At 39.4% G+C, this 24177-nt stretch overlaps 1 protein-coding gene across 3 annotated transcripts in view; it reads left to right on the forward strand.

Moving 5' to 3' along the window:
• Nucleotides 1-24177, forward strand: part of PTPRQ (protein tyrosine phosphatase receptor type Q) — a 104034-nt gene that overhangs the window by 55239 nt on the left and 24618 nt on the right. For all 3 annotated transcript variants that reach the window (XM_083400901.1, XM_083400899.1, XM_083400900.1), the window contains exons 42-53: nucleotides 823-964; nucleotides 1522-1794; nucleotides 5037-5363; nucleotides 10620-10741; nucleotides 14337-14523; nucleotides 15284-15528; nucleotides 15929-15995; nucleotides 17856-18011; nucleotides 20117-20339; nucleotides 21239-21312; nucleotides 22154-22253; nucleotides 23204-23332. In XM_083400901.1, coding sequence (XP_083257027.1) covers nucleotides 823-964; nucleotides 1522-1794; nucleotides 5037-5363; nucleotides 10620-10741; nucleotides 14337-14523; nucleotides 15284-15528; nucleotides 15929-15995; nucleotides 17856-18011; nucleotides 20117-20339; nucleotides 21239-21312; nucleotides 22154-22253; nucleotides 23204-23332 — 2045 coding nt within the window. The remainder of the gene's footprint in view (nucleotides 1-822; nucleotides 965-1521; nucleotides 1795-5036; nucleotides 5364-10619; nucleotides 10742-14336; nucleotides 14524-15283; nucleotides 15529-15928; nucleotides 15996-17855; nucleotides 18012-20116; nucleotides 20340-21238; nucleotides 21313-22153; nucleotides 22254-23203; nucleotides 23333-24177) is intronic.

Here is a 24177-nt window from a genome sequence, read left to right on the forward strand (position 1 = left end):
CATATAATTAATATTATTAATTAAGATATATATTGCGGTTCAGGACTGAACTGTTACTAGGAAATAAGACCTCAAAACTACTCTGAACTAGGCCCACTATAAAAAGGAGTTTGTAGATTTCATACTAGAAATTTTTGAAAGGAAAGTGCTCCCAATTTCTTGGATTTGCTTTAAATCATTCACGTGCCCTTTGTGAATTTAAGGCAGTTGTACAAAGTAAATCAAAGGAGGCTATTTTTTAACCTGGACACTTCTCGTTTCCATAATTTGTGCATTTACAGACTTGCCTATATATGTATGACCAGTGGTGAACTGGGTTAGTTTATATTTTACAATAATATTTCATCCAGCTTATTGGACAGGGAGTCACACCTTAAGAATTTGGGGGGGCAGGGGGCGGGATAGACTAAATAAACAAGCAGTGGGGAAGCTTTGGCCCATGGGACTGATTACACCCACCTGGCCTGTGAATATAGTCCACAAGGCCCTGTCCATTCCCTTGATGTGAATGAATTTAGCAGTACTAAGATAATGCCAGTTATTGCTGTTGTGAATGGTCCTTAATTTGAATTGTAACAGCTGTACTTATGGCATTTAATTGTCATTTGACCCCATTGTTTCCATTCCCCCCTCTATAATTCCATATATACCTTGCCAACTGAGCCTAACGTGTCATTCATCTAACAAAATGGACTCTAATTCATGAAAGCTAATGCCATATTTAATTTGTTAGTCTTTAAGGTGCAACAAGTCTCTGTTTTCAATTCTGTGGAAAATCTTGCAAAAATAGCAATTTTATAGTAATTGCTTTCTTCATCTAAGAACATTTCAGGTTCACACAATGAAGCTAATATTCTTGGACTAGAACCGTTCAACACTTACTTCATCAGTGTTTCTGCATTCACAAAAGTTGGAAACGGCAATCAATTCAGCAATCTTGTTCAGCTGACCACAATGGAATCAGGTTAGCTTGCTTGAAATGTAATACTATTTGGGGGTTTTCCCCCTACACACTTAAGAAACCTTAAGTTAAGGGGCAATCCAGGGCAAGTTCAGTTTCAGAAGTTGGTTTAGGACTTTACCTCGCCTACCAGGTAGGTTGTCTGTCATAGGAGCATACTGTCTCTCAACTTGTCAACCTTGGCTTCCTTCAGTTTCCTACATCAGATGGCCTGGGAGGACTCCTCTGTAAGCAGACAGGCTATCATCTTAGTTGAGGTCCTTGTCCCTTGTGCAACAAAATTCATGAAAGCTGTCATTAACCCAGCTGTTGCTTGTTGAAACCCATTTGTGTAAAGTCTATTGTCCCTCTTTCTCTTTGCATTGCGGCACAGTGCTAAACCAAGGCCTTCCCTCGATAGCTCTCTCGTCAAGAGCTCTAGTTATGCTGTCATCTCAAATAGCTGGAATGCTTGCCCCTTGCTTGTAACATTACCATGCGCGTACTGAAGTATACTCTAATGCAACTGCCCTTTCAGTTTTTTAGGAATGTTAACCTATGGTGCATGTTTCTCTTTGAAGCTCCAGATACTGTCCAGAATATCCAATGTACTGCAACCAGTTGGCAGTCAGTCCTAGTCCAGTGGGACCCTCCTTTGAAGACAAATGGGATTATTACCCATTACATCATAACATTTGGAAAGAATTCAACAATCTTGTCTTCTGATAATGAAACAGTGCATACTTTCAGAGACTTGTTATCAAATACCTCTTACCAGTTTAAAATACAAGCTGTGACAGCTGCCGGGGATGGAAAGGAGCAGCTATGCAATGCCAGCACATTTCCAGAAACAGGTAACAATTATTGTGGTTACAATTGCACTTGATGTAAATAATATTTTCCCTACTCACATTTGCTAGGCTATCCCAATCCATGAATTTGTTTCTCATATCTCAAGAGGATATTCTTACGAATTCATGGACTAAGAACTAGGATATTGTTAGAAGTGTGGTAAAAGGGAGCAAAGCCACATTATGAAAATAACTTAGATTTCTGCTGTGTTAGTTACGATTTTCTATTTTAACGAATTTACTGGAAAGTCAGTATTTTATTGAAAGCAGTGGCACTTATTTTCAAATAAGCATATTCTGGCCTAAATGCCAGGAGTAACAACAAGAAGAAAATGGTCATTATTAGGTCAACATATTCTTAAATATATGTTCACATGAATTGTTTTCCATTGAGTTGCTACCACTTGAAACTGGAGACTTGTGATTAGGAATGGAAACAGTTTTATAGTTGTTCTCAGCTTCTTATTTATGGTGGTCTATGTTAGTCACAGACACACAGCCAACACTGAGTCACTGCCAAAGCATTTATTTTTGACACCAAGTGAAATCAAATTAGGTTCACTGCCTCATTGGAAAATCTCTGACCAGCAGCTCTGGAAGTACTGTTTGATTGTTTTAAGCAATGGGCAGAGCCCAACTGATCTCTATACTGGCATCCCCTAGTATAGCCCCTGGGTGTTGCAGAGCATGGACATTTCTCACAAAAGGTGGAGAGTTCAACTCTTATTGGAGTGAAGGGCTTATGAGGTCAGGTGCTAAAGGCCTGGTCACAGGGGTTCAGGTGGAGTTCACAGTTTGAGACCCCATATAGCCCTTACGTAGGTTGATCACATGTCAGTAATGGCATGTAATGAGATTTAGGTGCTAGGTAAATCTCTTTTCTATTAGTCCATGCCTTTAATGATTTCGGTACTTGCATACACACGCACTCCAAATTTTGTGAGGGAGGCTCTCTGGAAAAGTGTGGGAAATGGGGCAAGGGACTGCAGAGCAGTTTGAGAATTTGTGGAAATTGCTTCAACCCTTCCATGAATAGAAAGGCACCACTGGATCCAGTGCCTTACTGCTTTAATGGCAGCCTTTGCCTGCTGGGTATGTTGGTTGCATTTGCAACATTGCTGTTGTTTTCTTGCTGCAACCATTGCATTTTATTTTTTTACACCAATTTGAAAAGGTTATTTTTAAAAACATGGTCTGAATGCAGCCAACATACCCATGCCCTTTCCATTCCTTCCAGATTCCCAAGTCATGGCCTGATAAACTGTGTACTTCCATTGAAGGTCGCAGTTCTATTCATTCTAAATAATATTTTTTTTTTTTTGCATATAGTCTTTGTACACTCCCTTTCAATAAAAGGAAGCAAATGGCCCTCAAATTCATGCTTTGGTAAAGTACTTATTGCAGTTAATCTAGATACCACACCCTAATATCCTAATAAATCATTTTCTCCACAATCCATCTTAAACTGAATTAAGTTGTGATAAACCTAACAATCATAATATGTATAAAAACAGCAAACAGGCAATCATATTAAGGCAATTGAGCCAGATTCCTGAATTCAGTTCTTTCATATAAAAGACTTCATGGAATGCTGCATGACTATTAAAAATCTAGTAAACTTTATCCACCATCCTTATACTCAAGGCCATAATATGGTATATCTAGAGATGGTACGTAACGTGAAGGAGATTATGCATTGAAATATTTTAGTTGATATTTTAGAATGTAAAATGCTACTTTATTTATTGATTGGTTTTACCTTGTGGGCTTATAGCCGAATAAAGTATCTGAATCTGAGCAAAGAAGGATTTAAGACAAATCTTCCAATTATACAAAGTTTTCTTTCTGCTTTGAGGAGAGGCATCTTTTGAATATTATATTTAAGGAAGACTTTGGTAGGAAAAAGGAGTATTCAGCAAACTTATTTTTGTCCTGGCTATCTTTTAACTGGGGTTCTTTTGTGACTCCTTTAAACTACCATATTGATAATACAGTCTTTAAAAATGTATCTAGCCCTCCTGAGGTCTGGTTCACTATGTAAGAAATATATACAACCCAGTCTATTTCCCCCCTTTTGTTCCAGGGAAGGAAGTACATTTGTTCACATATTCCTCTGTGAATGTTGATCTGCCCTCATGTGCTAAAAGTCTTTGGGTACATCTGTACTTCCATACTGTTTTATGAATTCCCTAGATGTTTACTTAATAGGGCTTTTACAGAATAAGTATCATTGTATTCAGTGGGTCTTATTTCCTAGCAACAGTTCACTTCTGAACCTCAAGATATGTTGCTGCTGTGGGGTTCAATTTGATGGTTCCCTGGACATCTGACTCTGTAATTATGGAGGCTCTTGTTGTAGATGCCCAAAGTGTGGCAAAGTTCCTGCTATGGCTGGCCATTTGTGTTCTTTGAAGACACAGAAGTTCTTGGACTAAATTAACTTGCATGTGAATTGTATTCCAAATTTAGCTTTCCTCTATATAAATATCACATACAGTTTATACAAAATGTGTCTGTAAATACTTGAGATAGATACACCAGACAACTGAAATGGCCTAATACTGACCTTCAGTGATGTAACATCTTTGATAAAGTGTTATATGCAACAGATTAGACAACTTCAAAACAATTATGTTCCAAGGTTACAGATACGAACAGGATTGAAATATATTTTGTTCAAGGAAGCAGATACTTGTTCTTCCACACTTACCAACCCCAAGCCAAAGAAGCAATTTTTTTTAAAACATACAGATGTTCCTAGTTTGAATGCTTCCCAGTGTAATCCTGCAGCTTACTCAAAATTTATAAACATGACTCAGCCATCGTGATTCGGTGATGACCACTTTACTAAATATTCTTATGCCAGCAAAGTTCACATTCATGAATCATCTGGTATGGACAAACATTTTTCATCAGTCCACCTAAAGGTCCCAACATCTATTCATCAAGTATTCTTTTGTAACACAAATGTAACTAAGACCATAAATCTCCAATGACCTCTAGAAATGTCAAGGACCCTTTAAAGAATGATGTTTTCAGAAAGATTTTAAGGGGAAATATCCCTTATGTGTGCCAATGTATATCATTCTCAAAACACACAAATCATTACCAATTTATAGAGAGAAACAATTAAACCATCTTTAACTGCAGTTGTGTTTAGCATAACCCTGTTTTCAACAATAAGCACAAGCTATTGATTGCTTACTGTAACGTGTGGTACATAACATTTCCAAAATTATTTTTAGCTCCCAGCGCTCCCAGAGATATTTCGTTTTCAAGCATACAATCAACAAGTGTGACCTTGAGATGGAGAATGCCAGTTACTATCTTTGGCTACTTTCAAAACTACAAGATTACTGTGCAGTTACGATCTATCCATTGCAACAACTGGGAAGCTGCTGAATGTATTGAACATGAGCAGGAGCAATATTCATATACTGTTGGCACTTTGTCAGAGGAAACAGTCTACGACCTGAAAAAATTTAGATGGTATAGATTTAGAGTTTCTGCTAGTACGAATGCTGGTTTTGGCACCTCTTCACCATGGATTTCTACACAAACTCTTCCTGGCTGTAAGTAAGAATGACTATCATACCTCTTAGTTTTACATGGACACCAAATCTATAAAGGTCTGGAATAATTCAAACCATGCACAGTTGATGATACAGCTACCTTGAATTTATCAATGGTACCCCGATGTGTCTATCTGGATATTCAAATGTAAAATGCAATCAAGTATATAAGCATTGTTAAAAATCCATTGCCTGTGAGAACTTGTATTATTCAATTATATCCAGTTACATCCTTAGGAATTCATAAGTGCTGCATATGTCAGGAATTAAGCATGCAGTAGACTGTATACAATAGTCATGAAAGAGGAAGAGGGTCTGACAGCAATCATATTGCATTCAAGTTAGCATTTTTTTCTGTTTTCCATGACTACTTCATTTTCCACCTAAAAACATTAGCAAAATATGGAAGTCCATATTCAAAGCATAAACATAATGTACAGTTGATATTAGTGAACATTTATTACATACAAGCTTGGTGTAATGGGAAGATTTAATTTTTTAAATTAACCTTACCATTCCCAGTTCTCTGAAGAAATATACAGGAGAATGTATTCGTAGTCAGCAATTCTGAGAAAAAAGTCTCACTTGTAGATCTTAACAGCTGCTTGTTGTGGTCATTATCCAAAGCAGCTGCTGAATCTAGATATTTTCAGACTGTATAAATTGTTTAAAATAAGAGGGAAAACATATTTCACATTCCCCCCTATAGAAGATGGCAAGGTGTTTTTTTGTGTGTGTGTGCTCAGCAATCCTCTCTTAGGAGTTTTTCAAGGAAATGTTAGCTAGAAAAATCCAAAACAATCAAGTCACTGTTTGCTCCAATAATCTACTATTTTAGCAGTTGTTTAATTTGGGATTTTTGTACACTAAGCTTTAAAATTTCATAAGCACTAACAGTATCTCCCTTTTAAAAGCTCATACCAAACGTTGAAATTGATTTTTGGATAGAGTGAATTTTAAAAGGCTTTTGGGTGGTTCTATCATTCAATAGGCTAAATCAGTTGGATATTTAGGATTGTGGCCATGATGCAATTACAAAGTAGAAAGTGCAGGGTTCAGCTCATGCATGCTATGTCTGTGACAATTGTGTGGTAAAGTTAGAATTGATTTTCTTACATTTTAAAAACATTAGCAATTTTGGAAAGATTCAATACATGTTTACACAGAGATAAGGATAATGATACTTACTATTAAATAGTCACCAATGCTAGTTTTGCTCCCATAGTTAGATAGAGTACTCAGCCTTCTGTTTTATAGATTGTCCTCTTAGGAACTGTCTTTCTGTCTCATAAAATAGCTTGATGGCAGTGTTATTGCATTGCTGATAAATTATACAAGTCCACTTTGCAATGGGATCTGTTTTCTAAAGAATCAAACTTTGCCGTTACCATGATATTAAACCATAACTTTGGTTCCGAAAAGGAGAATTTTTGACAGCTGCAGCTTGTCGTAGACTTGTGAGAAAACCTGACCATACTGAAATTCCCTCTTTTTAATAGCTATTAAAGATTGTGGCTCTGTCCTCTTTAGGCACTGGTTGCTTTGAAGTCGGTTTATGTATAGCAAAGCTTTCTCTGTTACGTAGTCAGTGAGCTTTGCCTACTTTTCTGCTTTTCACACAATGCTAAGGGCACATGAACTCTACCTCCATTCCAAGTTAGTAACCCTAGGAACAGTGGTTGTGTCTTGCTTTGATTCTTAAGATAACATTCAACCCAACTTGAACCTAAATCTGCTTGTATAGTTTCTTCCAATGCATTGTGAGAACCATTGGTCCAATGCAGATGACAATGTAAACAGAATGAACATAGGATGAGAGTCTCAGGATCATGGTTTTGCCCATGATCTTCATATGTCCAGCTAGCTGTGCACAGTGCTTGAGCTATATATAACTTCATAGCTTTAAACTCTTGAGGCTTTCTGCATGGGACAGACTATAGACTGGGTAGATAAAGGCTTTGTAGCTACAGTTTATACATATGTGGATGCTGTTCAGAAAGTGGGATGTATAGGTTTGGGTAGGGTGCAATCATTACTCCCTTCCATACACTCATTCTGCCTTCATCATCCCTGTACAAGGGTTATTGTTTCTCCATCATTAATTGTTTCATTTGAGCAATTCAGGATGCCGTTGCCCTGTTTCTAGATACACATTGTTGAGCTTACTGACAAGCAAATTTAAAGATTGCAGTTAATTGAGTCTGTTCATCATTCTTTCCTTATTTTTCTTGAGGATGCAAAGGCTGACAAGAGCAGCACCTGAACAATTGTAGACAGGATGCAAAAATAAAGCAAGTCAGGACTACAGCAGAGGTGCATAAGCCAGACCTCCTCAGCTGCAGTCATATGTTTGGTCACTTTCTTCTACCTGTATTGCCCCCAGGATGCTTTGCAAGGTCTAGGAGTTCGTATAACAACTTTGCTCATCAAAATTGCCCAGAACAAGGACATTGGTATGACCAATAAACTTCCACTGAAGTTATATTATGAGAAATTTCTTTCCCCCAATTTCACTGCCTTTACATGCCTTATTAAAATCATCAGATAAATGCTGGATTGAAGGGCATAGGGAATAATCCTGAATTGCCTCTAATTCATCACAAATCTTGCAATAATAGAATAGAAGATACCTTTCCATTTCAGAATTTTGCCTTTGAAAAATACTACAATCTAATCTAATATTTATTTTAAAATATTTGTTCAAGTAATCTTATTTTATGTAAAATGTTAGTGTTGTAAAAAATGCAGGCATGTATTTACGTTTAAAGGCACATGATAACTCATAGCATTGCTTTCTTTTTTTAAAAAGATCCTGTGCCAACATAAGCCCTACCAAAGTGCTGGAGTCAGAGGATGCATTTGAGCATCAGAGGATCAGTTTTGCTTTTTGATGAGTGGCTCTGTAAAATGATAAGCTATCCAGACGTACCTTCCAGCTAACAAACTTAACTTCTGCCTCACCATCAGGACACAGATGGATGGGAAAAAATGACCCTGACCTCCATAAGACCCACATTCCTGTGCAAGCATAGAAGCATGATAATCAGGAAATGATGGTTATTAGTTACAGAAAATGCATTATTGTGAAAACCAGGAGAAAAGTGCTCATGAGAGGAAGTGATTGGATTATAGGGGAACGAGTGAATAAGACTAGGTCATTCCTACTGAGTAAATTGCTGTGATTTATAAGAGAAAGGGTATGGTGATATCTTGCCCCATTACCGACTAGACTCATTTCACAAACAATCTTAAATCAGTATGTGACAGCTACCATTGGCACAAAAATTGTTTGTGTAATATGTTTGTTGTAAGGCTGCTAGACTGAAGCTAACAGATTTCCAATTTCTAGTCATGTTTTACTTATATATATATTTATATATATCTATATACATAGATATCAGAAAGTTAGTTTGTTGAACATTCTTCAGCTATGATGAAAGTTGTGAAGGGATGTCTTGGCACTTTAGATGAAGAGTTTTAAATGCATTCACATCCTGATCCTGAATGCATTTATATGGAAGTGTCTAGATGTGCATCCTTTTGAGTCTGTGGCAGCTGTGGTTTTCACTCAGCCTGTGTTGATTTCCAGATATGCTGCCACAGTCTGAGCTGGCCATATACACACTGACTGCCACAAGCTTACTGCCACAGGACAAACTCCACTCCAATCAGCTTTGGTTCTTAACTACAATTCACCAAAAGCTACAGTTGCAATCAGGTTCCCCAAAACTGGTTCAGGCTGAGTTTAGAGCATGGCCAGTCTGCTTACACAAAGCCAGCTCGGCCAGTAAGATTGCATGGGCTGGCCCAAAAGGTCCCATGAACATCCCCTAATCTCATTAATATCAATGGAACTTCAAAGGCATGGACAGTATCGAGACTGTCCTAACAGACATTAGCAGAGGCCATTAGGAGAGGCTATGGACATGCAATATTGTATTTCAGATTTCCGTTTGGAAAGAATTCATTCTGGGTGTTCTGTGTAAAGAAATAAGATAAGGAAGGAAATATCAAACACAGCTTGCTTCTAACAAAGCCTATGCTGCTTGCAGAAAGGAGTTAATTTTTAAAAGTCTAAAATATAGCATTTTTCCGCCATGATAACATAGGAATAAGTATCTTTAAATGGACAATTTTACACATTACACTACTTTATAAAGTGATCAAGTCATTTGTTCCCATCATTCTATCTTAAAGAATTAATTGATTTTTAGTAGCTAACTCTTAAAGAAACAAACTTTTTCTACATTTTTCTTCACCTTCCCCATTAATTTTGTAAAGAGGCTACCTGATCATTGTTCTACTCTCAATAATATGAAACACTGATCACTAGGAGAGAAATAATGGAACTTCCGCTACCTGTGGAGAATGATGTGAATTTGGTTGACCTACCAAGGACAATAGTATACTATTGCCCCACAAATTACCACCAGATGCTATTACACCACATGTTTTACCATCCTTATCACCATTTATGTTAAACTTGCCTCATGGTATAGATTTTTTACAGAGGGGCAGTTAATACTACTATGCAAATATCTCTGCATTTTCAGTAAAGGAATAACTGTTGAAGGAAGCATTACTGTATTGGCAGAAAATTCATTTTTTCATCAGAGGAAATTCATCAGAGGTGGCCAATATGGTGACCTTCAGATGTTGTAGACTTCAACTCCCACCATCCTTGACCATTAACCAGTCTGGCTGGGGTTGAGGAGGATTGTAGTTCCCAATATCTGGAGGGTACTAAGTTGGCTACCCCTCAATTAAACCAGTTTGTTATTTTAAATATGAATATCCATATTTATGTACGGCATGTGTTCCCTTTACACGTGATAGCGAATGTTAATTACACTCAGAGTAGACTCATTGAAATCAACAGCCATGCCCATTGTTTCCAGTGGGACTACTGTGAGTATAACTTAGTTGGATACCACACAAGTAATGTGACTGCCATAAAACACATTGTATTTTATAATATTTTGTTAAAATGTTGATTAGAGTCCAATTTTACTGGGCCTTTGTTGACTGCCACAAAACTATATTGCTAGATTTTGGGTGATACAGTTATCACACATACAGTTCCTAGATTTCTAATTTCGCTGCAATTAAAATCAATATATGGAGACTTTTTCTATGACAGGGGCATAATGCTGTGACAGTGTGAATACCATTTATTGTTCTTACTAAACTTGTACCGAATGAAATATTTTTGAGAGCTTACTGTATTTCCTGATTTGTTTTCTACTTTTTCTCCAGTTCCAGATGCTCCTCCTGAAAATGTAACTGTGGTAGTTACATCTCCTTACAGTATTAATATTAGCTGGAGTGAGCCTGTCATCATTACTGGACCAACATTTTACCTCATCGACATTACCTCAGTAAGCCACTGCTTTTTTCCTCTATGACTATTAATGGTACAATCTGATACCTTACATAAATTTAGTGCTTATTTTCTAAAGAACCGGAATCAGAGGGCTTATCTAGAAATAACAATTATTATCTTGAAAGTTCTTCTCCTGAATGCTGAGGGAAACATTACGAAGGAAACCTGTGGTGAGGGAAACATTGCAAGGTGGTACAGTTAGTCAGAAGGACCAGCAATCTAAGCTAGTGATCATCTATAGCTGGAGAAGATGTGTAGTCACAGATAAGACAATGCAGAAAAAGCAAGTCATATATGCCAGTACAGTGGTACCTTGGTACTCAAATGGCTTGGCTCCCAAACAAATCGGCTCCTGAATGCCACAAACCCAGAAGTGAGTGTTCCAGTTTGCGAACATTTTTCGGAAGCCGAACATCTGATGTGGCTTCCACAGCTTCTGATTGAGTGCAAGAAGCTCCTGCAGCCAATTGGAAGCCACGCCTTGGTTTTTTAATGGTTTTCGGGAGTTGAACGGACTCCTGGAATGGATTAAGTTTGAGAACCAAGGTACCATTGTGGAGGGATATATGGGGTGCTAGAAAAAAAGTGCTGGTACTCACCATGAAGTTGTTAACGGTAAGTGCCACACTTTTAACCAGTGCTTTTCTTCTAGCAAAAAAGGTGCCAGTACTGCGTACCCTTGAGAACCCTCAGGAAAAAAAGCACTGAGTATATAGCTTTATTTTTAAATAATGTTTTCTTGTTAAGCACTGTCTTCTATGTGATCAGTACCTACAGGTGCGAAGTCTATATAGACAGGTCCACCACTGCTTCAATAAAACTATCCATCTGTCTGTAGTGAAAATCCTGAAATAAAATTTTGTTACTCTTTAGGGAAACAGAGTTACTGCTTCAGGGTCCAAAAACAAGCTGTACTTAGCAAAATTCCTATGTTAACATTTTAGTTAGTTAGTGAGACTTTCATTGTAGATGTAAAAACTTTAAGACTGCTTTTAAAACAAAAGCCAAATCTTCCCTATTCTGTATATTTTAAAATAATTTTTACTATGTTGATATACGGAAGTTACAGTTGTTTTAGCCTTTTTTTTTTGAGCTTGCAAGTAAATTATTCCTAAATAACCTGATCCAGCCAATTTTATCTGCATTGTGCAGAACCTTATTTAGTTCTGGTGAACAGAAAGCAATGCCTTCTTCTTCTTCTTCTCCTTCTCCTCCTCCTCCTCCTCCTCCTCCTCCTCCTTCTTCTTCTTCTTTAGCATTCTTTTGGAATTTATCTGCTTTTTTCAGCCACTTCTCCCTCTCTTTGCTGTTTTTTTGTTTGTTTTTTGGCTGCAAGACTGAGGCCACCCGCTATGTTTCCTTACTGAGCAGGAATTTATAACTTGTTCATCTGGACTCATTCTCTGTTCCCTGCACTGCCCCCCTCCCCCAGCAATATCTTCTTAACCTGAATATACTTGTTCAAATCGGTATTTTTTTCTCCAGTGGAAGGGATGGATGAAAAATGCAACAGCCTTAATCTGCTCCGTGGGAAATGAGCTACCAGTTTACAGCCGTTGCCTGTTGTGTACACTCCATTCTTTTCTACCACTCCTGCTGCCAATGCAGCACTGTGAATGAAACAGGAACAGTGGCGTAGCGTGGATTGTCAGCACCCGGGGCAAGGCAAGTAATTTGCGCCCCCTAACCCGTAGATTTGCGCCCCCTAATCCGTGGATTTGCGCCCCCTAACCCTAACCCCCAGATGTTGCGCCCGGTGCGGCCGGCCCCCCCTGCACCCCCCACGCTACGCCACTGAACAGGAATCCATTTTTTTTGTGTTGTGCAGACCCGGGCTCCTTGTTTTTTCTTTTGGGAAAAAACCAAACCACAAGTCTGGGTTTGGATGATCCAAGCTAGACTTTGGCTTGTTTCATTCACAGTGCAGCAAGGAAGGAATGGTACTAGAGTACTTGAGCCAGCAGTGAAATGTTTCCTGCTAGTTGCCAGGGTGGGAGCACTGCCAGAACGACCCCCATCCACTTGAGCAAAGTGGGGCTGCCCTGTGCTGCCTGCTCCGCCATGCAATGGTGAGCCTGGCCATTTGAAGGACACACTCACAGTGTCCTGTGGGCCCAGCGCCACTTTGTGAGACTCATAAAAGTGGCACAGGGTTGGCAGGGTGCATGCCTGTTGCGTCCTTCTCACCAGCCCTGCAGCTGGAGGGCGGCATGAGATGTACGCAACAGCTCATGACGTCCTGACAGGGTGCATCCCCAAAAAAACTGCGTCCAGGGTGATGCCTCCCCGCCCCCAGTCCTGCCCATGCTACAACTCTGGCTTGAGCAGCCTGCACCATGAGCATACTGCTCATTCTCATTGAGCCAATAAACTATGGTTTTTAACCAGGCCATTGCGAATAAAAGCGCCACTTGGGAGGGGTCAAAAGAGTTCAGTACTGAGTTGATGGTCATCCCAGGAAATGAGTGTCTGTTTAGTAGATCAGAATCTTTAGTTAAGGTTAACTCTCAGTGGGGATACTAAGGCACATCTGTCAAAGAAAATATATGTTTGGCCCACCTTAATGTGTTAGCAGCTGCATCTACTGCACACTTGACCCACTGGGGACTGCGAGTGTAGAGATTCATTATTTTCTGTTGCATCACAGATAAACAAAATTGGTGCATGAGGAAGGATAGTCACAAAGAAAGGATTTTATATCGGATTATATTTACTCATTTGTTGGCTGAGCTATTTTCTACTGCTGCTTAGTTCTTGGGATTTGCTCGTGTCTTCTGGTGCTGTTGTTTTGACACCAAAAGCACGAGGTAGGGTCACATGGTGGTTTATCCTATGCAGTTCAGGAATACTCAGTGACAACAACAGCTTTCTGAGTTTTCCGCATACAATCTAGTTTTCCTCTTGCAACAACACCTGCAGTTACTGGTGGCACTCTATGAATCTTGGTAGGACAGAGTTCCTTTTCATACGCCCCACGTCAAAGGGCAGCATGAGGGTGTTCTTACAGATTCCCGAGTAAGGAAAAGCAAGACTCTCCAGTTCAGAACACCACAAATGCAGGCTAGCTATATATTCATTGCAGTTTTAAATGAGAAACAGCAGGTAGATGGTAACCCGGCTTTCCATTTCATGACATACAGTGGTACCTCAGGTTAAGTACTTAATTCATTCCAGAGGTCCGTACTTAACCTGAAACTGTTCTTAACCTGAAGCACCACTTTAGCTAATGGGGCCTCCTGCTGCTGCTGGGCCGCTGGACCACGATTTCTGTTCTCATCCTGAAGCAAAGTTCTTAACCCGAGGTACTATTTCTGGGTTATTGGAGTCTGTAACCTGAAGCGTATGTAATCTGAAGAGTATGTAACCCGAGGTACCGCTGTACCTCGTGCTCCGGTGGCATGGCAGCAGCAGGAGGCCCCATTAGTTAAAGTGGTGACTCAGGTTAAGAACAGTTTCAGGTTAAGTACGGACCTCTGGAACGAATTAAGTACTTAACCCGAGGTACCACTGTATTGCCTATATGCCATAATGCTACACTGTTCTGTTAAATATTGCCCTAATTTTGGTTTGTTTGTTTTTGCTTTGTATAGGTAGATACTGATGACTATAAAGCTTCATTTGTCAAAACAAACGATGAGGACAAAAACCTTGATGTTTCAGGTTTAAGGGCATTTACAAGGTATTCTGTAGTGGTCACTGCTTTTACTGGAGATATCCATGCTGCACATATTGAAGGCAAATCTAGCCCTGCAGTCATTGTTTCCACTTTTGAAGCAGGTGAGCTGTTTCTTTTTCTTTTCTTTTTTTTGTTTTGTTCTTAGTATCTCTTCGGAAAAAGAAAATGTGAAGCAATTAATTTTTCTATGCTGTAAATGAAGTTTATGATATCAGGAAATACCACCATTCCTTTCGGCCATAGTAACTCTAGAACAGCCATCACTACTATGAAACAGCTTCACTTCTTAATTTCTGCCTGTTGTGCCTTTGCTAAAGGCATATAGCCACTGCTCATAAAAGCGACAGCCCTAAGCAGTGGTAAGCGAGGCACTTGGAATGCAATTTCAGGGGAAAGGAATGATGAGTTGGGTTTCTGCACATAGGCTTTAATGGGCACTGAAGTTGAAAAGGATGCTTGAAGTTCTTTACTGGTCTCAGATTTGTGAATGCCACTCTGTCGTAACAAAAAACAAAGGTACGGCAGTATAAAAGGCACATTTGAAATCAGGGCAGAAGCTGCCATTATAATCAATAAAACTAATGCAATAAACCCCACATCTGAATGCAGCTTAAATCTTTTCCTCTGCAATGTTTTAGAAGCTGGATGTATACTAGTATTTGCATTTTTTGCAAAGACTCCTGAGGCTTGTGGTTTGTTTTTAACCGAAACCTAAAAAGAGCAATCGTAAGACCAAAGTGTCCAAAATCACATGTGAGTTTAGATGTACATGTAAACTGAGATCCAAACATGGCTGAAATATAAATATAGCAAATAAATATAATTGTAATTTTAAAAACAAATTGTTGAACATTCTTTCAGTGCCCAGAGACCCACTTAACAACATAACATTTCAGAAGATACCCGATGAAGTAACAAAATTTCAAGTGATGTTTATATCACCATCTGAACACAGTGGAAATATTCAAGTATATCAGGCAATGGTATACAAAGAAGATGACCCAACTGTCTTCCAGATCTATAATTTAAGTGTTATTGACAGGACAAACAAGTCAGTCACTGCTTTGATAGAGGGACTAAAAGGGGGACATACATATAATATCAGTGTAAGTTGAACTCTGTGTCTCTTTCTTTAACACAATTAGTAGTAAAGCTAAGCCAGAGCACTTTACTGTGGAGTGGTTTAAAAGTTATTAATTAATGTATGACTTGATTTCCAGTTATTATGTTTATTATGTTTGTGTGTGTATATATATATCTATCACACTACATGCAATTAATGCGTAGGGCCAGTCTTGACTTGTACCCATAGAAGTAAGCCCCACTGATTTCAGTGAAGTGTCAAAGTCTTACTTTACTCAAGTAGAATTTAAATACTCCTCCACACACACACACCCTGTGTATGTACATGCATGAAACAAGTCCAAGTTAATGTAGGTCTATTATGATTAAGGTAAACAGACTGAGATATAGGAAAATATATATAATTTAAACATTTTTATTTAGGTTTATGCAATCAATGGTGCTGGTGCAGGGCCAAAGATCCAACTTAAAATCACAACAGACATTAAAGGTAGGTTCATGTAATGGTTTCATAGTTTTAACATAAAGATAATGCAAAAGAACTGTGAAGTCAGCTTGTTTTTTTAAAAACAAAAACAAAACTATTCTCTTATGCACATCCTAGGTCAGTGGTTCCCAACCTTTTTTTTTTTTTGCCATGCCCCACCTAAGCATCTCTAAAATCCTGATACTCACCCCCTGTGACATATAATTCTTATTATTCAAAAAGTGAACTATTCACATGGAGGAAGCCTAAAAGGCCACTAACTGTTAATAACTCATTCTCAAATTGCCCCCCTTAAAAATCAAGTTGCCCCCCCCCATGGGGCGTGTTGGGAACCACAGTCCTAGATGGTGTTATCAACTGTTTCCCATTCCCATCCTCATGCTAACTTGAGTTATATTAATTATTTGCACTAATTTTGAGCAGTACCTGTGATGTAGCTAAGGTAAATTAATATTAGGTTCTGGAAAAGAAGCCATGATGCTAAATCGATATATTTATCATTTACATTAAGGCTGCAATCATAAGCAGCTTTACTAAGAATTATGTCCCATTGAAACCAGTGAGATGCATGTCCAAGTAATTATGATGGTATAGGAATGTACATTATTTTAATATTTTCTAGCTATAACATTATGCTGTGAGTTTTCTGGGAAATTTTTATTTTGAATGGGGCAATTTGCATTAGAGGTTTTTTCAGTTTGCTCTAGAAGGATTTAATATGTTTATTTGTATTTAAGAACCAAAGCTTAAAAAAAGTACCATGTTTTTTCTCCAAATACACCATAAGTATTTGACCTGAAATATTTGAGGTAAGCAGCAGTACTGCTTTCAGAAGACAGGAGCGCCCCACATGTTCAGCCCCACCAGTCACCACTGCAGCCCCATATGCACACACACACACACTCTCTCTCATATCAATACTCTATTATGAATAGAATACTATTATGTATTCTGTGGTCTGTTTTTGCCTGAGCTTGAGTCTGGACTAAGGATTCTGAGCCCCTGTGTTCTGATTCGATACACGATATCCAATCACAGAACATTTCAGGATTTGGGCCTCTGCCATTGGCCCTTAAACTCAGAGTCATGATTTGCAGCTTGGAAGTTTAGACAGCCAATAATGTTGGGAGTGGGAGTGGCCCAGGACTTCAGAAATGTATATAAGACACACCAATTTTTTTAATCTCTTGAGATTTTATAGAGGTTGGGATATCTCTGGCCATGCTTAATACCACCTCCCCAGCCTACACCAAGCTGTCATGTGGCCCCCAAGAGATTGCCTTCAACTGATGTGGCCATTAATGGGGGGGGGGGAGGAATTGTCCACCTCTGATTTTATAGCATAATCATCCTATAGCTCCAACCACTTTTTCAATCCCGCAAGGGGCAATTGCCCTTACCTTGCCATCCTTAAAAAAATGGATGAAAGGAGGAACCATTTGAATAGCAATTTTGGTGGCTGCTGTGGTGAACTTCTGAATGGTCTGCTGCCTTGGTTCATGGGTTTATATAACTGAACTATTCAAACAATATTGGGTGTTTGTAATGGGATCAGTGCTCCTCATGCATGTGAGGGGTTTTTTTATGGTTCACACAATATTATTTGTATTAAAATGCCAGCATGTGTCATCATCCCCTATTTAATCTAGATTTACCCATTCTGGAGGAAACCCAGTAAGTTAAAAATAAATATTGCTAACAACTGTTCGCAATATCTTAATGACTTCTTTGCAATATTCAGCTCCCATCTGGAAGCCCTTATCAAGGGGATTTTAATTAAGTAGAAAACTACTTGACTCAGTAGTAGATGTAAAAAGACTGTTGAACAGAACAGCATCACAACATATATTTGTCTCAAAACAGAACCACCAAGGCCTAGTAAGAAGCCAGTGCCCGTTTATGATACCAGTGGAATGCTCGTCACTGCTACAACAATTACTATTCGTATGCCGGTTTGCTATTATAATGATGACCATGGGCCCATCAAGAAAATACAAATTCTTGTTGCAGAAGCTGGAGGTATAGAAATATTTTCCCCTTAAATGTAAAGATAGGGATGTTCATTTTTTTCTACTTTGTTCTGCCCTTTTGCTTTATTTGAATGTGCAGGCTTAGGGCTCATCCAGATTTGCATTTACCCCACCGCTTTCTCCCAGCGAAACCTGATCTTTACTGCTTAATCGGAGCAATCATCAATTGGTTTTTCTCCAAATTAACATTTGCTCCGATTTAGTGCTTTCTGGGGGAAAGCAGCGGGGCAAGGAAAGAAAAACCATTCCAACCTGTGCTTTCTGGGCTCAGAACAAACGTTAATCTATGTTTTATGGAATTTCATGTGCCAAAATCTGGAAAATATGTGTGTGTGTGTGTGTACACACACACACAATTACAAGATTTCTAGCCCACCCTATAGAACTGAGGGCCACATTTGTCTCTGGGCAGTCAACCAGAAGCTACATGCCTGGATGGAGAATAGAAGTCAGCAAAGCATTGAATGTTAATTTTCTGCATCTCTCTCTATCCTCCATCCAGGCAAGCAAGAGGCAGTATCACAGTTCAAGGACACATTCCAGCCAGGCAAAAGCACTCAAGCTGTTAATGATGCACAGCAAGTGAAGGGTGCAGCTGGGTCTGGGGAGAGTCCCAAGGGGCCCAGAGATAGGCCTGGGGGTGCATTTGGCCTCTGGGGCTGAGTTTGCACATCCTTGCTATTGGGCAAGGTCCTTTCTAGGCAGCTTGCAAAATGAAACAAAACAGAAACGCAGGTTTCACAAACAAGGAGCAATAACAACAAATTAAAACAGTTTACAGCCCAGCGTAAAACAGTCAAACAATTTTAAACTAACGGACTGAAACCACTGTTCTAAAACAGTAGGCACCTTAAAATCATCCTAACTAAAAGCCAACTGGGAAAAATTGGCCTTCTGGGGCTTTTTTTGAAGGCTGGTGCTTATGAGGCCAATTATGCATCCCTAGAGAGGGAGTTTCGTAGGCTGGAGGGCACTGCTGATGAGGCCCTTTCAATGTAAAGGAAAGAAAGATGCCTCAGGTCAGCAGAGCATGGTGCCATCTGATTTCCTGAGTGATTACTTGCTCCTTATATCTCCCCCTCCTATTCTTGAAGCAGGAGCTCTGAATACATAAATGAGAGGAGGGAGCCAGGGCCCCGGGGACAGGGGGTGCCAGGGGAAAGAGCAATCTTCCTAGTCTTCATGGGTTCTGGGCCTCTCCATTGCTGCTCAGGAGAACTTGATAGAATTCTGTCAGTTTCTTTACATTGTTGAAGCCATGTTTCAACATTACTTTGTACTTTATATTTTAAAATGAATTGTATTCGTTCAATCTATCTTGCAGATTTTATAGACAGAAGTTGTACTTTCTTCCATAGGAAGATAAATGAAGTTACACAGTTCTGTATCTTTTTCTATTCCATAGAATATGTTCACAGGATTATTTGACTATCTAATTTTATTATAGTTACAGGTAGGTAGCCGTGTTGGTCTGCCGTTGTCAGGGAACTGCCATCAGTGTCCGAGGGAGAGAGCAAACTCCGAAGGGATCCCAGAGAGCGTCCCGGGAGTGGGAGGGGCAGCCCATCTTCTGGGGGAGAGAATCAGCGTAGCTTCAGTGGAGAAGGGGGAGAGATGGGGGAATCGGCAAGGCAATCCCATGACTCCTTGCCGGGGACCAGCGGGGAGAGAAAGGGTCCTCCGCTGCCCACGCCCTCCTTGCGCAGAAGGATTCCGTGCAGGGAGAGTAGGCGAAGACTGGGCATCAAAGAACTTATTTGCTGGAAGAAGTTTAAGAAACGCCCACTGACGGATTCTGCCAGCGATTGAGACGGTCACGGGTGAGTGGCTGCCCGGACAGGAAAGGTTCACTCAGGCAACCCAGCCAGACGTTGGGACAAGCTTACGCACGAGCAACCCCTAGAACCATTACAGCCGTAGTCAAAACAAAATAAAAAAACTCCTTCCAGTAGCACCTTAGAGACCAACTAAGTTTGTTATTGGTATGAGCTTTTGTGTGCATGCACACTTCTTCAGATACCACTTCTTCAGATACCAATTGTATTTTGTGATGTATTCAGAGTATAAAATATCATTATTTTTTTCTTACTTTAGCTCAGCATGATGGCAATGTAACCAAGTGGTATGATGCCTACTTCAGAAAACCAAGACCGTATTTTGTAAATGAGGGCTTTCCAAACCCACCATGTACAGAAGGAAATGAAGGGCTGAGCAGCAAAGATGATGTATATGTAATTGGGGCTGATAGTACATGTATGATACCAGGCAGTGAAGAAAAAATCTGTAATGGCCCACTGAAGCCCAGGAGACAGTACTTGTAAGTATATTACTCAATTTTTCTATCTGCATAATGGATAATAAGCAAATAGCAGAATATTAGGACAAAGACATGGGCCACTCTTTTAAGGCCCATTTAAAAAGTGGCAATATTAGCTGCAACAAAATTAGCTGCAAAAAATTAGAAAGTTGTCTGTTTTTTATACCTGCCATCCCTTTTCTGTGAACTATGAAAATGTCTAGAGCATGGGGGCCTTGCAGTGCTTTTTGTTTGTTTACCAGTACATGGGATGGGCAGTTAGCAAGCTAGTAGGTTTGCCTAAGTTCAGATGAAACCCTAAGCAAACCAAACCATTGGTTAGCTATCGTTTGACTTAGCGGTATGTGTAAGCTGTACCTCAAGCATCCAGACATGGATCACTTTCTATAAGTTATTGGAGACATTTTTGTGCTAAAACAGAGACAGGCAGACAACAGAGATCTTATCTCAGAGCAAAATTTCTCCTAATCCAAGTATTAACTGACCTCCTCCTTTAAGAAGATAACACAAATGGATCTTAGACCCCACTCTTGCAAGTATGTGTGACCTGCATTCCATATCTTTTTAGAAGGGTATGATTGAGACCTACATAACAAATCAGCTATTATGGGGAATGGGAGCCCTATGTATGCCCCTCTGCTGGCCTCCTCCATTCAGTCAAGGAACACATAATATTAAGGATATTACCGGTAATTGCAGACCAGTTTGGGAAAAGCAGCATACACCTATATATAAATATCCCCAAACCTGTAACTTGTAAGTTGTAAATGACTTTGATTCATTTTGCCTTGGAATTTGTTCTGGCTGCTTCTAGATACAGTATAAATTCTGTGTGAGAAGAATCACTGGTCTGGCCATGGTAGTTCCTGTTCTCTAACTTATTTATATTTCTCTTGCAGATTTAAGTTCAGAGCTACAAATATAAAAGGACAATTTACAGATTCAGACTACTCTGATCCCATCAAAACTTTAGGTAAAGGGAAGTCACTATGCTTTCTTACTGTAGCATTACCAAGTTTTCTGTACGACTTGTGCAAAAACAACAGCCATGCTAAACCTGTGGCCGTGTCCCAGTTGCTATGGGAGTGTCATTTGCATGCACACTACAGAAAAATCAAGATGCAGGATTTCATTGATTTTCACAGCTCCAGTTCCCCTCACAGCCTGCCCATCTATCTCACACAAGTTCTTCTTCAGATGTTGCAAGGGGTGCTTGGCAGCTTAACATGCAAGGTCCCACCCAGGGTCACTTGCAGGTAATGTCGCCATTTTCTAATGTTCAGCCCCTAGGGTGTCTCAGAATGGTCTTTCCCCATCTGTCTTCCACCAGAGCTGTAGAAACCTTTTGTAGGATGAAACTATGGCTCATAACATCAAAGGCAAAGTGGCAGCACCACTGACTGCTGTCTTGCTTAGACTGGGACTATGCAACCTCCCAGTTATATGCTCATACTGGTGTCCTGTCTCAGCTTCCTTTGAGGAGCTACAAGCATGCAGTAACTCATGATATTAATTTGAAAGGTGGGCACTTGTGCATTTCCATTTTTTGTTTGTCCATAAGCCACCCTGAATCTTCTGCACAGCACAACCCTACTGATATAATTGCATTAGGGAAACTGTGGTGATCACATTGACAGTAGACGATCCTTAAAATAAAAACATTTTGGACTCTGCTAAAATCTGTGATGGTGTGCGCTTAGGCAAATTTAGCAGAAGCACTTTGCATAAAACGTGTTTACAAAACTAAGCCATGTATTGCCATCATAGTCTGTCTTTAATGTTTCAATTCCCATTGGGCTTCCTTTATATTGCAGGTGATGGGCTTTCCGAAAGAGCTGTAGAAATAATACTTGCAGTTACATTGTGCATACTATCTGTAATTCTCCTTGTGGCTGCAATTTATGCTTTTGCAAGGTATGTGCATCTCCACTTGTCTCTACTGAATTATCCTTGGATTTAAATTGCTCATTCATTGAAATTAATTAATTCTGCCCCCCACTGGGTCCCATATTGGAAAGCAGGAGTAAGACACACCAGAGAAGTATAGCAATGTATAGCTGTGTTTTTGGAGATGGATTTACTCAAGTCTTATTCTTTTTATTCGTTACTTTGTTTATAAACAAACAGGTTTGATCCCCATATGGGTCAGTTGCATATTCCTGCATTGCAGGGAATTTGACGAGATGATCTTCAGGGTCCCTTCTAACACTACAGTTCTGTGATTCTATGAAGGAACTGGAAAAATGAAGGGTCCTTCCTCACTATTTACTGAATTCAATCTGTACAAATCAGCTTGAACAGAATTGTGGTCACTGCTGTTGACCTCTACTCAATTCGGGTCTATGACACAGGAGAGTCAATGTTAGAGGAAATCAATAGAACTGTTACAAGCAGGGGGTTGGACTTGATGGCCCTTGTGGTCTCTTCCAACTCTATGATTCTATGATTCTAAGGAAGCTGATTGTGTAGCAGCAGCAAAAATTATAAGATGGGGGGGGTGTTTTTAATTTTTGTAAAGTAATGTTTTGGGGTATGTGGGTAATATATTTAATTTGTCATCATGCTGCTAAATTTGATTAAAAGTCCAATTTCCTGGGTTACAAAGAAAAATAGAAATCTCCATTTATCTATCTTAATTTGATATGCAGAAATGCTAGGAAAAATGCTGTAACAAATCACAACAGCAATGCCAAGAAATAGATAACAATTACTGGCATTTGCAGATTGTGACTTTTTAACTTTCTTCTCGTTTTCATACTACTAGCACTTTGAAAGCATAAATACATGCTTTATTAAAGGTCCAGTGAATTGGGAAAAATACTGAACATTCTTTCTCATTCATTCTCCTATGGTTTTTGTCTTAGAATTCGACAAAAGCAAAAAGAAGGAGGCACATACTCTCCACGGGATGCAGAAATTATTGACACCAAATTCAAGCTAGATCAGTTGATCACAGTGGCAGACCTGGAAATGAAGGATGAGAGATTTACACGGTAGGCGTACTCCGTAGGCAAAACAGTAGTTCTGGGGGTCTGCAGTCATGACCCCATTGTGACCTTTTACTTGTTTGGAAGTGTTTTGTGGTGTTCTTATTTACACAGGTCACAAAGATCCTTTTTCAAAGGGTGACCTCCAGACACTTCTCTCAGGAATTCAGAAAATCACTTTTTCTTCCCCACTTTGGAACAAGACCAAAATGCAAACCGTTATATAATTCTGCCAAGAACATTGGCTCCTTGTTTGTTTATTTTTATCATTACAAATGTAATCTCTCTGAGTAGTTTTGACATTAAGTCTTTTATTGAAGACTTAATATGCAGTCACTCTTAATACGGTGGGAGCATATTGCTGATTGTTCACTTTGACTCAGAGTCATTTGATAACATGTCACCCTACGCTACGTGACCAGCTTTCAAAAATCTGTCAGCACTAAAGCCAATGTGCTGTACTGGATTGATCATTCAATCTGGACCAGGAAAACCCTGGGCTAAAATCCCTGCTCAGCCATAAAGTTCACTGAATGACTTTGGGCCAGTCTAATATACATCACAGGACTGTTTTAGAATAAAATAGGGAAGGTGAAAATGTATAGCCCTCTGAGCTCCCTGGAAGAAGAGCAGACTGGAGTTCAAAGATACAACACACAAGATAAACATTGTTCATATCACGTTATTACATCCCAGTCTAGAGCTCACGGCCATTATAGATGCCATATCCAAAAAGGCTACTTCTTTTTTCATTTTACATTTGCTTGTGCATGATCCTTAATACAATGCAAGGAAATGTGTATTGGAAAACATGAGTGTGGGTTCTCAAGGTAACACATCAAAATCTGCCA

The sequence above is a fragment of the Podarcis tiliguerta genome (assembly GCF_965153285.1).
Source record: "Podarcis tiliguerta genome assembly, chromosome: 10".
Classification (NCBI taxonomy): Eukaryota; Metazoa; Chordata; class Lepidosauria; order Squamata; family Lacertidae; genus Podarcis; species Podarcis tiliguerta.